General features: G+C 29.3%; 3 protein-coding genes across 4 annotated transcripts; 2 read left to right on the top strand and 1 right to left on the bottom strand.

The window, feature by feature from the left end:
* Positions 1-184: 184 nt before the first annotated feature.
* On the top strand, positions 185-1,048 carry LOC108908064 (elongation factor 1-beta'). Its single transcript, XM_018711972.1, has 2 exons — positions 185-348; positions 406-1,048. Exons 1-2 carry the CDS (start codon positions 269-271, stop codon positions 995-997), a joined length of 672 nt encoding a protein of 223 aa, XP_018567488.1. The 5' UTR covers positions 185-268; the 3' UTR covers positions 998-1,048.
* Positions 1,049-1,241: 193 nt separating this feature from the next.
* On the bottom strand, positions 1,242-2,159 carry LOC108908065. Of its 2 annotated transcripts, XM_018711974.1 has the most exons (3): positions 2,071-2,159; positions 1,655-1,964; positions 1,242-1,606 (listed from the first exon to the last, which is right to left on the bottom strand). In XM_018711974.1, the coding sequence occupies exons 2-3, from the start codon at positions 1,961-1,963 to the stop codon at positions 1,337-1,339; spliced, it is 579 nt and encodes a 192-aa protein (XP_018567490.1). In that variant the 5' UTR covers position 1,964; positions 2,071-2,159; the 3' UTR covers positions 1,242-1,336. The 2 variants fall into 2 exon arrangements, with proteins under 2 accessions (XP_018567490.1, XP_018567489.1); XM_018711973.1 differs by lacking the exon at positions 2,071-2,159 and having other exon boundaries at positions 1,655-2,042.
* A 995-nt stretch (positions 2,160-3,154) lies between these two features.
* LOC108908061 lies at positions 3,155-13,390 on the top strand. The gene is made up of 5 exons (XM_018711970.1): positions 3,155-3,381; positions 4,192-4,460; positions 8,053-8,282; positions 8,338-8,471; positions 13,156-13,390. The coding sequence occupies exons 1-5, from the start codon at positions 3,155-3,157 to the stop codon at positions 13,388-13,390; spliced, it is 1,095 nt and encodes a 364-aa protein (XP_018567486.1).
* The last annotated feature ends 2,341 nt before the right edge of the window (positions 13,391-15,731 follow it).

Below are 15,731 nucleotides of genomic sequence, written 5' to 3'. Positions count from 1 at the left end.
AAATATTGAATTTACTTAGAATTAAATAAATATATTGAAGATTGTTTAAGCGTCGATAAAAATATTTCGAAATTCAATGGGTGATGCCATTCCGAGATGTGCATAAGTAGGTCAACGTATGTTCTCGAAAAATTGTTTAATGCGCCGGTGCGGAAATCTATTTGACAGAAGTCAACCTAAAAAATAAAAATTCTTTTATCCGGTACACTCTTCGAAGAAGGTTGAGTTAAAGTCGTATTGAACAGATTTTTCTATACATAACTAAAAAATGACTTTTGGAGACCTGAATACTGACAAAGGTGTCAAAGAACTCAATACTTTCCTTGAGGATAAAAGTTATATCAGTGGGTATGTATTTTTATAAAAATTTTGATGGGATATTTTCTATTTTATTTTTCTATTTAGATATTCCGTAAGTCAGTGGGATGTGGAAACATTTAAGCAGTTACCAAAAGCGCCAGCTGCCAATTTTCCCCATGCTCTTCGTTGGTACAACCATATTAAATCGTTTTCGCCTGATGAACTGAAACAATCTGGAATTTCGGCTGCTTGTCCATTGAAAACCGGAACTACAACAACTGCTCCAGCTCCAGCTCCAGCTGCCGCTGATGACGACGATGATGTCGATCTTTTTGCATCCGATGAAGAAGAAGATGCAGAAGCAGAGAGAGTTCGAGAGGAAAGACTTAAGGCATATGCCGAGAAGAAGTCAAAGAAACCTGAACTTATTGCCAAATCCAGCATCGTTCTCGACGTTAAGCCATGGGACGATGAAACAGACATGGGAGAACTTGAAAAGGCCACTAGAACTATTGAAATGGATGGTTTAATTTGGGGAGCTTCAAAACTTGTTCCAGTAGGTTATGGCATTAAAAAACTTCAAATTATGTGTGTGGTCGAGGATGCCAAAGTTTCTGTCGATGAACTTGTAGAGAAGATTCAAGAATTCGAGGATTTTGTTCAGTCCGTGGATATCGCTGCTTTTAATAAAATTTAAACTTGTTCTGTGTTATATTCATTCAATAAAGTACTATTTTGCAGATTTTAATACTATATTTCTTAGAATAATTACATATGAATACAAATTCTTAATATTAAAATTGTGATCAATTATAATTGAGTAACAATCTCTTAACTTTACATGTATAAAAATGATACTGAATAATACCCAACTATTGCAATTTTAATTACTTATCAATAGATAATTTATTTTTTTGAAAATTCTTAAAAACGTACAGTGTACAAAATTTATATATTCAATCAAAATTAAACAAAGATTAACACAATATATTATACCTACTAATAACTACAATCTTATTATATTATTATTAAAGTTTTATTTATATTTTTGTAGAGTTCTATATAATCTCAAATTGTCACAACTAATTATTACAGGTTCAATTTCCACCTTAACAGTTGGTGCGTAGAAGGACTGCTTTTCTGTACTTTGCCTTGGAGTAAGGAAATCTGAGAGAACCGGTTCTATGTCTTTTTGAGGAAGAGGAGGTCTTGAGGGTGGGCGCTGCATCTGAACTTTTCTATAGGTCAATGGAATTAAGTCTTTATAAACCGTCTGGTCATATGGAAAATTAACTTTTTTCGTAACCTGGAAAAAACTCATTAGAGACTGTAATTAGAAACATTAAATAGTTACCTTTTCATCAACCGCTAGTTTTTTATCAACATCAGAACAGCTCTTTGTTTTTCTTGGTTTTACAACATTATCAATTTTCTTGGATATTCGTAATGTTGAATAAAGTTCAGGTAAATCTAAATTGGTTTCACTAACCTCACATCTTTTTTCTATTGGTTTGTCTGGTTTTTTCTGTGGAGCAATATTCTCAGTACAAGCTGTTTTTAAGGATGTTTTGGATTCTTCTATAACTACTTTGCTTTTTGAAACAGGTTTTTCTGTATTTCTTACTAAAATTTTCTTATATTCCGTTTTCTTCGCTTTGTTCATTCTTAATAAATTAATTAAGTACTAAAATTAATGTAATACTATTGTACCCAATAAACCAAATAAATTTAAATTGCACCTACACCAAAACAAACAAATTTAGTGCTTACTTAACCTCAAAGATTCATATTTCACCCGCTTCCCGCTTCTAAAGAACAGTGTTGCCAGGAAGTTCGAATAGCATGACACTAGGCCGCAGTTAAGAAAGCAGAAAGGCAGAAAGCACCAGATTAATTTTAAAAGAGCCACTAGAAACCGATTTCCTTTTTCTTATGCAACCAGCAATATACTTACATATTTTTGTAGAGATAGAGAACATTGGTTATAAAGTTAGAGAATGGAATGAGATTGTTATACGCATTATTTTCAATTACAAAAAGGGACTGTTTTAATCTTGTAGAAATATGCGTTATTGAAAAAAAAATAAGAGTATATTTTACTTTTTTTTTTCCTTTGAACAATATGTCGTTGTCTCCGCATAGGGCGGCACACATTGTTATGAAGACGACACCGTCCTCGTAACAGTGTGCATGGTAAAAAAAGTGAGGATCAAATAAGGACTGTAAAAGACTTCCTAAAGCGGCTTCCACTTTCACAGAATTTTGTAAACTCACTTTCTCAGGAACCAAATTTATGTATGACTTGAAATATAACTAGAAGGTTTGCACTTTCCTAGATGGCGTTGTATTATTTTTCCATGAAGTTTTTTTTTAAATAAAATATTCTTCTTTGTTTCCGATGAGAAGTTACTGTGTGTCATAAAAGCGTGGTGGATAATTTCAGACCAATAAAGAATTGAAAAAATTTTAATCATTATTTCCCAAATTTGTGATGCTGCTGACTAAAATTTAGAAGTTATTTTTCAGATTTGAAACTTAATAGTACCTAATTCTTAGTTTCATATCATCAAATTTTATGGTTCCATCTTGGTTCCATTTTAAACAACTTCGGATATACCTAATTTCCATTTATATTTATATTAACTTATTTCTTAATCATAGAAAGTGCTAGTGAATTATTACAGGATAATTTTGAGACACTCTGTATAATAGTTTGTACATATAAAAGTGCTTTATTAGCAATGCTAAGCACAAATATATTTAAATATTACATATCTTGCAGTTATTCGCAAAAACTCACAGCAGTATGTTTAATTGAATTACAAACTCTGATAGGTACAAGAAATAAAACATAATGGAGAAAATATTTTCTCTATGTATACTTTTTGCTATAGCATATAGTTGGGACTTAAATTATTTCGGAATAGATGAAAATTATTATATTTCCAGCATCGCGATATACAGGGCGAGAGCCTTTTTAGCGTTGCCTAGAAGTTGCTGTCACAATAATATTAGTAACCCAACGGTGGTAGAAGTGCCTTGGACAGGTAGTTTTAGGCAACCGGCGTCAAGTCATTTTAGGTAAGTTTTCATAATTTTTATTAAATATTTTCTATAAAATTATATACTGAAAAAAAGTAAAAAATGAAACAATCTAAAATTTAAATGTAATATTAATACAGTGTGATAAATTAAATTCAAATATGTACTTATATTTTGTGTTTGCTTTATGAAAGTCTTATGGGATATATTATGAAGTATTTCATTTGAAAATATCTACTATCGATTTCTCCTAAAATCGTCGAAAATAATTCAAATATTAATTAGATTTACTTCAAATATTACAGAAAATCTAAACATGCACGTGCCTCTGTCAAAATTAAGTTTAAGATTCTCGAAAAATTGCAGATGACTTTAAGATTCTCCTTAAAGTCATCCGCTTTCTAGAGGAGTGTCTTAATGTTAGGGTCAAAACATGCACAGACCCGGAAATTCTGACTTTAAATTCTGGTTCACAGGATCAAATTACTATATGGGATACACTGTTTTGTCCCATGTCTTGTCCAAGATTGTTTAAATACATACTATATTAAAACTCGACATTTACATTCTAATTATCTTTACAACTGGGAAAATGTTACCTAAAATTTGGTAATTCCTTTCAAATTGTCAACCATATAAGAAAGTTTGACACAACTTCAAAGCGGATACTTTCTATTTACTATAGTAGTATGGATTTTCTTGATGATTTATATTCTATGAAGATACTTTAAGCTACCTCTTTTATAATAACTACTATGTTAACACGAACCCTTAGATTAATTTACGTAACACATAAATAACGACAATATTTAAATCAATGTGACGATGAATCAGGATCCTACTTTATAGGTTCAATATTCTGGAATATCAAAAACGGAAAGAATGCGATAAGATACAAGACGCAATATCTCTAGATATGGAACCAAGAAAACCTAAACTTTGGATTCTCGATAAAGGCAATGAATTCTGCAACCCTAAAATTTTGTCTTATAACGTTATTTTTAATACTATATCCGAAATAAGTGAATTGCAGAATGTTCCCAGAGAAAATTTAAACGTTATTACAATAGATCCTCAACAAAGTGAATTTGGTTCTAGGATATACATAGGAAATGCAGGTAATTATTAGATGAGAAATTTTCTGGACATCTACTCAAGTAACGTATAAGACGTTAAAATATATTTGATGTGGTGTAACACATCTGAGTATATGAATCTTAAAAAAAATGATATGTGTGGGGCATATTTTATTTAGTTTAAGTTATTAGTATATTTCCCAATTATTTTAATTGGTATCAAGCAATGACACTTTAGACATCGTAGAAAGAAAATTGTCATAAAAAACACATTTTTTTATATTTTGAGACGCCCCTTCACAAAAATGTATTATTTTTCTGAAAACACCACAAGCAATTTTATTAGAGAAAAAAACTTTCGCATATCTACACCGTGTAAAATTTTATTTGGATCTCGTAACTCACTGAAGTTTTTCAAGCACCACTTTTATAACATTGTATCTATTTTCGAGCTCTTGGTGACAAGAGACATTTTCTCGTTCCAATTCACAAATAATTTTTTACAGTGATAAGGTATTTATGTTTATCAGTGTAATCATTTCTAGTCCACGGGCCCACGTACAAAAAGAAAAATGATTACCAGCAAGCTGTAACTTTGGGTGCAGCTTAAGTTTGACGAGTCTCCTAATATTTGACTATGAGGAAAATTCAACAGTGGTAAGTTTTTCCGTGATTTTCAGGAAAACATGTTAATCTGGCATATACATGGAATGTTATGACCAGCACTTTTTTTTAAGATTAAATGAAAGATATATTTTTTTTAACCCGGCCAAAAATTTTTTCGTCCAAAATTTTTGTTTTTTTAGTTTTTTCCCCACCCCAAATATGTCGATTTGGTGACATTATGGTTGGTGACAACCAGCAAGCTGATTTTTCTGGGAGGGTTTGGTAATAAGATTTGAAATGAAAGTATCTTATTGTCCGACAAAATTCTTGAGAAGTTTTTGCAGTCCGACGCTCCGAAGATGTCGATTTAACGACAACATGATTGGTGATAACCAGCAATCTGGTTTTGATTTTTTTCTCTAATAATTGAAAAGTATAATACAATAATATATTTGTCCGCCAAAAAGAATGGAAAATTTGCCTTAAAAATGGGAAAGATAACTATTTTTGTGGTACATAATGTTCATTCCGCTATAAAATAATAATAAATTTTTAATGAAAAAATAAAGAATAAGAAAATTATCTTGTTAACAGGAGCAACAGAAATTCATAAATAATTATGTCTATAAAAATTAATTTAATTAATTTCCATCAAAATGATTTCTTTGTTCAAAAAACTTATATGTACATTTTATTTTATAAACTATTGTGACTATTTTATAAAAAATGGCAACTGTAAAATGAATGCATAAATTTTTGCTTGTGTTTATTTAAATTAAAATTTGCAATCTTGTTTTGACAAACAGTTTACACATAGTTTAATTCTTGAAAAAACAATTAAAGCAATTTTAAAAATATTTTGAAGCCTCATGGGAAAATAATAGAGGTAGTTCATGTAAAATTTTTTTCTTAGACGCGCGTTTTCGGGATATAGTGTGTTGAAGTTGTTACTTTTCAAATGATTATCCTCAAAATGTCAGAAGTAGTGTCGCCGATGCAGGTAATTGGAGGGGTACAACCGAAAAAAAAATGTTAAAAGTCAAATTTTGTTACATTTCTAAATGGTTCTGTAAACTCTAAAGCTTACTACAAAAAAAAAATATATATTTGTCGAAATTCGGTAGCATGTACCATTTTCTAGATAAATGAAGTTGCATAGAAGCAAATAGGGGACAATTTCAGCACCTACTGCAGTATTTCCAGTTTTGCTCATTTATTTAATTATGCAGCTGTTTTGTTCTGTATGTCTCCGAGTCTGTTTCCTAATATTTTGCTATTCTTATCACTTTTTTAAGCATTCATATCCATCAACAAATCAGTTCTTTCAACAATTGTTTATTTTAGTAGTGGTAGTGTTGTAGTTTACAAAATCTAAAATTAGTTATTAATATACAATTAATTACCATAATTTGTTTATTTTAATTTACTTTTATAAATGTTAGTTTACAACAAGCTGAAACTTAAAATAAATTTGATTTTTTTTTAACTAATAAAGTGTTTTATAAATTTAACTGTTTCATGTGATGCGTAAGAAATTAAAATTATAGTCTTAAATGCAAATACTGTTGGTAGCTAAATGTCTTCAGCTCATTCAATGCTAAAGTCCTTTTTCAATTTAATATTTTGTTAATGTACTTGTGCCGCTTTTTTCCTCGAAAACGGTACATGCTACCGAATTTCGACAAGTTTACCTTTTTTTGTAGTATGCTTTAGAGTTTACAGAACCATTTAGAAATGTAAACAATTTTGACTTTTAACTTTTTTTTTTCGGTTGTACCCCTCCAATTACCTGCATTGGCGACACTGCTTTTCAGAAAGAAACCGTTTGCACATTATTCTTAACGCGCAGTTGATGTTTACTCGAGTACAAATTTTGATATTTTTATCTTTAGCCGATTTAAAGAAGAAGGATAACCATTTGGAAAGTAACAACTTCAACACTCTGTATCTCGAAAACAGGGCGTCTAAGAAAATAATTTTACATGAACTACCCTTATTATTTTCCCATGACGAACTTGCACACAAGCTTTTTTGAAACATGAACGGGACACCCTGTAACCCTCTATACATTTTTTTTGTAATTGTATAAAAAGATGATTTTAAATTAGTCATATTTATTTTGAAATTTGAAAAGTTTAAACAAAATTTGTTTGATTCATATATGTTTTTGTATTAAATATAAATTTTTCTTCTACGACATGTTTAAGTATTGAAACCGCAAAATTTTATCGTTTAATTTTGTAGGACAAGCAAGAAAAAACCGATAATTTTGTCGGACAATTAAATTCTCAGATTAATATTGCGTTTTTTTAAATAATGACGCTTTTGTCCGACAGCTGGTTATAACCAACCATGTTGTCGTTAAATCAACATCTACGGGGCGTACATCTGTAAAAACTTCTCAAGAATTTTGTCAGACAATAAGATACTTTCATTTCAAATCTTATTACCAAACCCTCCCAGAAAAATCAGCTTGCTGGTTGTCACCAACCATGATGTCACCAAATCGACATATTTGGGGTGGGGGACAAACTTAAAATACCAAAATTTTTGTCGGACAAATTTTTTGGGGGGTTTAAAAACTTATATCTTTCATTTAATTTTAAAAAAAGTGCTGGTCATAACATTCCATGTCTATGCCAGATTGACATGTTTTCCTGAAAATCACGAGAAAACACCACTGTTGAATTTTCCTCATAGTCAAATCTTGGGAGACTCGTCAAACTTAAGCTGCAGGCAAAGTTACAGCTTGCTGGTAATCATTTATTTTTTTGTATGTGGGCCCGTGGACTATTCCTTTTCGCTTAAATTTTGTTTAATGCTAAACCTATCTACTGAGTTTTTGGGCAAACTTTTAAATATTTTAAGCAGATTATAAGTTATCAAGGTTCATAGTATTATTTCTTCAAATAAATATCCTCATTAAAATTAATTAACTGAATAAAAATAAATTTTGATATAATGTAAAATAACATAAAGAGGTTAGCAAAACGTTCGTTTTAATAAGAAATATTGCATTATGCTGCAGGTGATAGTACACTCTTAGTATTTTCATCAAACAATTTAAAATGGAGGAAATTGACCTTACGAGACATGAGTAACCCTGCTATTTCGATCAATGCAGATTATTTAGCGATATCAAAAACGGATTCATTTATGTATATTACTGGAAGAAAAAGTTTGGAATTATTTTCAATAAATTTACATGATGTTAGAAGTTCGGAGGAACCATCATCAAACGAATCGGAGAAAGAAATTGTAAGTGTGACTTATAAAAGTAGTAATTATTAAACATCTTTTTTTATCTTTATAGAACGTTTCCTCGACGGTTAATGTTACTTTAATCGGACAAAAGCTGGGCATGTCTACCGGATTAGAAACTGATTTTAAATCAGGATTAAGTTACTACATGGTTAGGGACTACGTTGTGGTTAGATGGATGATTGGGTATGGTTCAATTTGAAAACATTATTTCTAAAAATAAATTTAAAATTATAAAAATACGTACGAATAAGTTTTATACGATGTTGCAATAAAATTCTATAGATGATTCTTTGACTACACTATTTTTTAATATAATTTAAACTGACGATATAACCATTTTAAATAAAACAGAACTCTGTTACTCAATAAACAAATTTTTGTTACTTCGGCCAATATTTTCAGTTCTGATTAAGATTCGATTAACAAATCGAACAATTAAATAATTTCAGTGAAACTTTGCAAACCTTATTTATAAGGTTAACCTTTTTGGATAATAAACTACTCATTTTATCCATAATGAACATTTATACCTTACACCATTCATGCTCAGTAATGGCTGATGCTGTTTTAGTCTACATGTTCCGTTTGTTGTTCGTTGTTGCGTATTAAGGGACAATTGCATCAACACTACTTTTTAAACTGTGCTTAACTTGCAGATTAATTCTTTGTGTAGTAATATTTAATTCTCAGGAATAAATTTCTTGTATCGAAGTATTTGGAATTGCATGGATCGTTTCGCTCGTTATTACTGAATACAACTATAATTGTATAATACTAAATATATAGTTTCATCCAATAAATATTTTTTATCCAACTCGGTACTACATACCATATTGTTCTCCAAATTTTTTTTATATAAATAATTATTTAATTCTAGAAAACAAATAAATATATTGAAACCGATGAAAATAAATTATCTTGCTCCTCAAATATTCGTACCTAATATATATATCTTCAGTGTAACAAAATTTTGATAACTAATTAAGTATATAATTTCCTGGCCATATAATTAAATCTTGAAGTTATTAATCTTCTGGGTTATTGGTTAAAGTAAATAATTTGTTTATAATACTATTTTTCCTTTTAACAATTGTTTATTACGATCGTTTTGGGTTTTATCCTATCTTCAGATAACAACATCACAAAACATGGATACAATTTTTTTCCCTATGCAATTATTAAAGTATTGGTCAACAAGATTGTTTAAAATCTTTCTCTTTAAACATATTATGCAAAACATAATACTATTACAATTTTTTCTATTATATTGTCAAACAATTTATAGAATTTAACAAGTCAATTGCTAAAAGAAATGTGAAAATTTTCATATTTCATTTACTTACTTTAATATGAATATATAAAAAAAAAATATCCATGTTTTGTGATGTTATTTGAAGATGGGATAAAACCCAAAACGATCGTAATAAACAAATTATTTACTTTGACCAATAACCCAGAAGTTAATAACTTCAAGAATTAATTAATTAAGGATATACAGTGTATCCTGAAATTAATGGGACATAGAGTAAGAGTGGATCCCTGACGACCAAATAATGCGATATAGCCAAATTCGCCTTAGTCCAAAAGATGATATTTAAAAAGATACAGGATGTCAGATTTAAAATTTGGAAATGAAAATACTTAACATTTTTAGAAAGGTCTCAATGAATTGCTGTGAAAACTTGGACCCATGGGCTTTCTGGGACGAGAAAAACGAATCCATACTTAACTTTGCTTTAGACGCTAGAGGGCATTACAAAATGTACTCTTGGTGGATAAGGCAACTTTTTCTTACTTTATGTATGAGTTTTAAAAGAAAAATATTGTTCTCTTAGATTTTTTACACAAATAAAGTATGTATTGCATAAATACGGTGAGAAAAAATAAGTTATGTATATTTTGTAGCGTCTAGGCAAAGTTAAGTAACTACCCTCCTCTCAAAAAAAACTCGCGAATCCAAATTTTCAGAGCAGTCCACTGAGAACTTTCTACCACTTTAAAGTATGTTGAATTTAAAATTTTATTTTTGATATCCTGTATATTTTTAAGTTTCCATTTTGAACTAACAACTAACGTAAGTTTGGTTACGAGAATTTACTCTTGCTCTGTGTCTCGTTAAGTTGGGGACACCCTGTATAGTAAATATAATGTATATTTTAATACTTTATACACATACTACAGAGAATAATGTCAATTAATGTTTTCTTGCTAAATACCCTATAACAGTTGAACCGACATAATATTTGGCTCAATTATGAGATTTTGGTTGACTCATAGCATTTGTGCTCCTTTATTTAAATACTCCCTGTACTGATGATTACAATTCAAACAGTTAAAGATACAAATAAATTCACGTCTTAAAAACTTAAAGGATAAATCAAAGAAGTCTTTTCTCACAAGAAGCCTGAATATCGTCGTAACAAAAAAAAATTGGAGAAACTAGAGGATGAACTATTCCGAACGATAATTCATAAATTCTATCAGTCTTCAAAAAGGTGTTGCATATACCGAATGAATGCATTACCTTAAAAAGTTAATGAGAAAAACTAAAAACAAAAAAAATAATTATCACCGTTTATCTCAAAAATGAAGTGTCTGCAGACCTATACATTCATATGAACACATTTTCTTTATTGTATTATAAGAAATCAATTGTAGAATTTTCCCGACGGTATATTGCAACACCATGTATAAAAGTTTAATGATTTTCCGGTAAAATACGTTTTTTAAAGCAAATAAATAAATATTATAATTTTATTTTACGGGAAAGCTATTTGCTATTTGTTAACTTTCACCAATTTTTCCTGGTGGATTTCGAGTAACGACGATATAGTGCATGCTAAGAAAATAAATGCCATGATTTAAAACACGCAACATTAGGTTCTTTAACAATGTAAGTAATTAAAATAGATATTCTGATAATGTAGCTTCCTTATGCTATATCAAAATAAATCAGAGTACATTTAAATGAAGTAGCACAGATCTTACCAACCACATAACTTTCTGGCTAAATATGACAATTGAACCAAATGTACCTTAGTCCAATGAGTTGCTTCCTTTGCAAGTTATGCGGTGTTTAAGGATTTCAAAAACATCACAAATACGTATTTAATTATCTCGAAATATGTTTGACTTAGATTAATAAATATTGGGCTAGTGCCACAATTCAATAATGATAAAAAATCGCTTAATCTTCATAAAATTTTATTAACCAGTGACGGAGATACTGGGAGACACCCTGTTGAGAACCCTAGAATTTTTATGCCGCTGAGTATTTTGAGTATTCTATAAGTTAATTTCATTTGATTCGTAATTGTATTTCAAAGAAAAAATAATAAATCCAAGATAGTTGATAAGATCTAAATGTAACTCGGTATACGGTCTTATAAATTATATATTGCAATTATCTTATAGGGGATTTTTTTCCTTGTTAACACAAACATGCTGTGATTATTTTTTTATATATTGTCTTAAAAACATTCGTCTATACAGTACAGTTTTTCCTAGATGGAATCGTGCGATAATGACAAAATGACAATTTACATCAGTAGACTAATTTCTCTGAATCGGTGCAAATTATCAAGATCGAACAATAGTGCCTTTTAAAATTATCTCTCATAAAAATGAATTAATTTTCCAAATATGACACGAAAAATTATTTTAAGATAAAAAATCTGAACTTCCCTCGTCTCTGTGACTGTAAATGAGGAAAAAATTATTTCTGCAATCGGCAATATAAAAATCTATGCCTTGTTTAATTGCGATAGGTATGATCAATCATTTTTGCGTTATTTAAAAAAAAAGTGTTCATAGTTTCAAATAATGTTTTCTATCTCCTGTTTCAGTTTGGCACTATATTTTAGAAACATTGTGTATACAGCGTGGCTCATTAAGAACCAGGACGGATGATTTTTTTAAATATCGTGGCCACCTAGATGTACTTGCTGAACTAGTTACGATGATCCCGTTGCCAATTTGATGATCTGTTATGATTTTTTTTAATGTGATTTTAGAGAAAATCTTTTTAGAGATTTTCTTACTAAAGATTTGGCTACATAGTATTAACCAGCATCACTTAAAATCTTTAGGTAGATCTCAAATTCCATCGATTTATAATATAGAATATAATTTTTGCAAAAATTGGTTTAAATTTTAACGTCTCCATTTTAGATGGTTCTAACCTATAGAAAAATGGATAAAATTTATCTCTATCTTTTATCTTTGCCTTCTAGTTGCTGATGCTGATTATGACGACTATTTCTAATAAAAAAATCCTTTTGTGATTTTCATAAAAATCGCCTTTATGAAAATCATAAGCGGTTCAGCAAAACTACATCTAGAAAGCCACTATACACAAAAACAAAAATAATTTGTACCGTGCATCTCAAACATTTTAGACGGATATATTGAATCTTGGTGGGGTATGTGTTAGGTATACTATTTTATCTGTATGTATAACGGATCAAGTCCGTTTAAAGGCGTTCCTTCCTGCAGAAAATGCTTGCTTTTACCATAAGTAATGAACGTTATTACAAATGTTAATTTTAACATTTCATTGCTGACAGAGTAAGCTAGTGTTTTCTGCTAACACCAGTAGAAAGTCTTAAAAACAGTACCTTAAGCTAAGTGTTTTCTGACAACAATGAAATGTCTTAAAAGCTGTATCCTAAGTAAATATCGGATCGGATGTCTGATTATATCGGAGAAAGGATGAAATCCTTTAAATAATCTGCCGGTGCAGTACAATTTTTGAAGTTCAACAGATCGACCTTCGTTTATCACTTTATTGTACGATTTTTAATTTTGTGTTATTGAAGAATTTATTTAAAATTATTTTAATGAAAATTTCTACTTTTTTTGATTATAGGTTACCCATGGAAGCAGAATATCATACAGTCCTGACACAGTCCTACGAAGAACTGCCATACGTATCTGAATTATTTACGGATCCCTATCATTATGGACTCTGGGCCTTGGTAAATCCACTGTCGTCAGAAGACTGCCAGGAAGCAAATAATACGATTGCAGAAAATATTCATAAATTGAAAAGCAGGGTTGTAAAAGTTTTGAAATATAATAAGCTTTCAGGTGACGTGCTTTAAATTATAACAAAAAAAATATTGCATGTTAGTAATTCACTATTTTCTGGAAAATAATGGTTACTACTTACTTAAAAAAAGCAGTTGTAAATGATATCGAATACGAAATAAAATGCAAAAAAAATATAATTAACATTATTTCACTTACCCATTGTTCTCTTGTTGTTTATGTTTCTCTCAAGTGTATCCAATAGTGGGTATATTTTCAAATGATAAACGTTATAAATAACGTTATTATTTTAAAGTTATTAACTAAATTATTTCAATTTTTTTAAGAGTTATCAAATTATGTCAAATATGGTCTGATATCAAAAACTTAGATATTTTAAAGAATCACTACTGAGACAAACTAGCTATTACTAATAATTATAATCAATTTAGACTACTTGAAAAAGAGGTTGGCATCAAAGAGAAAATAATACAAAAGCTAATACCAAAAGTACAGCAATGTATACTAAAAACAATTTTTTTTTATTAATATGAAACTATTATTACAAAAATTTACAATATTAGTACTGAAATAATTAAAAGTTTATAAAGTATATTAAAAATTAAGTATGGAGGTATTTTACCTATTACCTCATTATTAACTAATTAAAATTTTCACACCTGTATAAAGGGTATTTACAAGGGGAGAATTTTTATTTACACTTTCAACAATCCACATCAGTGAAACTACAAAATGGCACTTAAAATTACTAATAATCGAAATTGTTAAAACTTATCGAAAACTTCTGGAATCGTCCCCGAGTACCTACATACTACAGAAAAGAGATTGGCAGTAAATGGCGTGTAGTTCTCTTCTTTGTCCTGTTTTTTGAAATAAAAAGAAAATTGCTAGTTCAATTTTAGGTAATCATTTTCAAATACACATGCTCCAACACTTATAAACAGAAACAAGGCTGTCGGTGTCGGTGAAGTCAGCGGTTCCAAAAAAGTTTTTATCATTTCAATGTGTAAGTCAGTAGCTATTAAAAAAATATTATTCTCTTTTCAAAAAATATTTCTGCCAGTCGAGTTTACGGACATCGATTTATTTAATATTAAATAAAAGGTTGTGTCAATTAGTAAATGTTATACTTCAAAATTACTTATATGTCTTATTCATTTACTTAGTATTTGTTTGTTTTTTATAAACTATTGATTAATTTATGCCAATTTTCCTGTGTATTTAAAAAAAATAATTACATATTTCATCCAAACAGCAGAATTATCTTGCAATTCAAATGATTTTCTATCCACATGTCAATGATTTATCACTGTTCGATCTGTGCAAATAATTGGTTGTATGTGGGTTAATTCCTAGGTTGTATGAAATCAATATCTATGAATTTGATAAATGATTAATTAAATATAGGTTATAATTTAAAATCCATATCTATAACTTACTGAGCTCTATTACTATTATTGTAAATTATATACTACAAAATGTATATATTATTTTTCGATAACTCTTCAAAATACAAAAGAGATAAACACTAAATAATCTGTATTCAGTTTTATTAATGTTAATATTTAATGTTAATAAGTATTTCCTGAGCAAGAAATACTATTGAATTTTATCTAAACTTACAGTGGAAACAATTTAATAATTTCATTCATTGTAGAGTCGTTAATATCACATAAGTGCTATTTGCTCTTCGTAATAGCGCTGACTTCAAACGGATATTAGTGCTCACTTTAAAAGTTTATGACAATCGATCTCATTATGCAGAAGTCTATACAAAAAACTTTAAAGAAATATGTTTTTTAACTCTAGAGAATCAACGTTAAAACTATTTGTTAAATAATTATAATCTATACCTTTCGAGCCAAATATTTAAAAAATCTCCCTTGCACTATTTCTACTGAATGAACATGAGAAATAAGGGGTACCAAATTGAACATATAAAATTTTCAATAAATTAATATCATTAAAACTTTTACAATCTCCGGAAATAAAGCCAAAACATTTCATTGCCTCCGTAACTTTGAGGTTTTGAGGTTATTAAGATTATTCAATGACAGCTCATGATCAAAAGTTATTCCAAAATCCGATGTGTAATGTGAAAGTATATTGATGCTAATGACATACTCACATTTGTAAAAAAATTGTTCATAGAGTATGTTACTATTTTGCATTTCAATGCATTTAAGTATAATTTATTTCTGTTACATCAGTTTGTGGGAGTTTATGATTCCAATTTTTATTTTTAAGTTTGTATGACCGTATAAGGTAGCTTAAATCGTCAACGAACAAAAGAAAGTACAAGGAGCTTAGTTTGGATCCTTGAAAAACTTCAAATGGGGCTAGGTATTTATTGGAGTAAAATCAATTATAAAATACGTACTTACTGTAATCTTC

Source organism: Anoplophora glabripennis, unplaced genomic scaffold, assembly GCF_000390285.2.
Source record: "Anoplophora glabripennis isolate ALB-LARVAE unplaced genomic scaffold, Agla_2.0 scaffold152, whole genome shotgun sequence".
In the NCBI taxonomy this organism is placed as follows: domain Eukaryota; kingdom Metazoa; phylum Arthropoda; class Insecta; order Coleoptera; family Cerambycidae; genus Anoplophora; species Anoplophora glabripennis.
Note: the sequence above shows the minus strand (reverse complement) of the source record. Positions and strands in the feature narration are given on the sequence as shown.

Excerpts from the sequence above, each read along its gene's own strand:
- LOC108908065 (XM_018711974.1), bottom strand. The coding sequence starts at position 1,963 with ATGAACAAAGCGAAGAAAACGGAATATAAGAAAATTTTAGTAAGAAAT. Across the intron at positions 1,607-1,654 it reads AACTAGCGGTTGATGAAAAG|GTTACGAAAAAAGTTAATTT; the intron begins GTAACTATTTAA and ends AGTTTTTTCCAG.
- LOC108908061 (XM_018711970.1), top strand. The coding sequence starts at position 3,155 with ATGGAGAAAATATTTTCTCTATGTATACTTTTTGCTATAGCATATAGT. Across the intron at positions 4,461-8,052 it reads GATATACATAGGAAATGCAG|GTGATAGTACACTCTTAGTA; the intron begins GTAATTATTAGA and ends ATTATGCTGCAG. Across the intron at positions 8,472-13,155 it reads GTGGTTAGATGGATGATTGG|GTTACCCATGGAAGCAGAAT; the intron begins GTATGGTTCAAT and ends TTTTGATTATAG.
- LOC108908064 (XM_018711972.1), top strand. The coding sequence starts at position 269 with ATGACTTTTGGAGACCTGAATACTGACAAAGGTGTCAAAGAACTCAAT. Across the intron at positions 349-405 it reads GATAAAAGTTATATCAGTGG|ATATTCCGTAAGTCAGTGGG; the intron begins GTATGTATTTTT and ends TTTTCTATTTAG.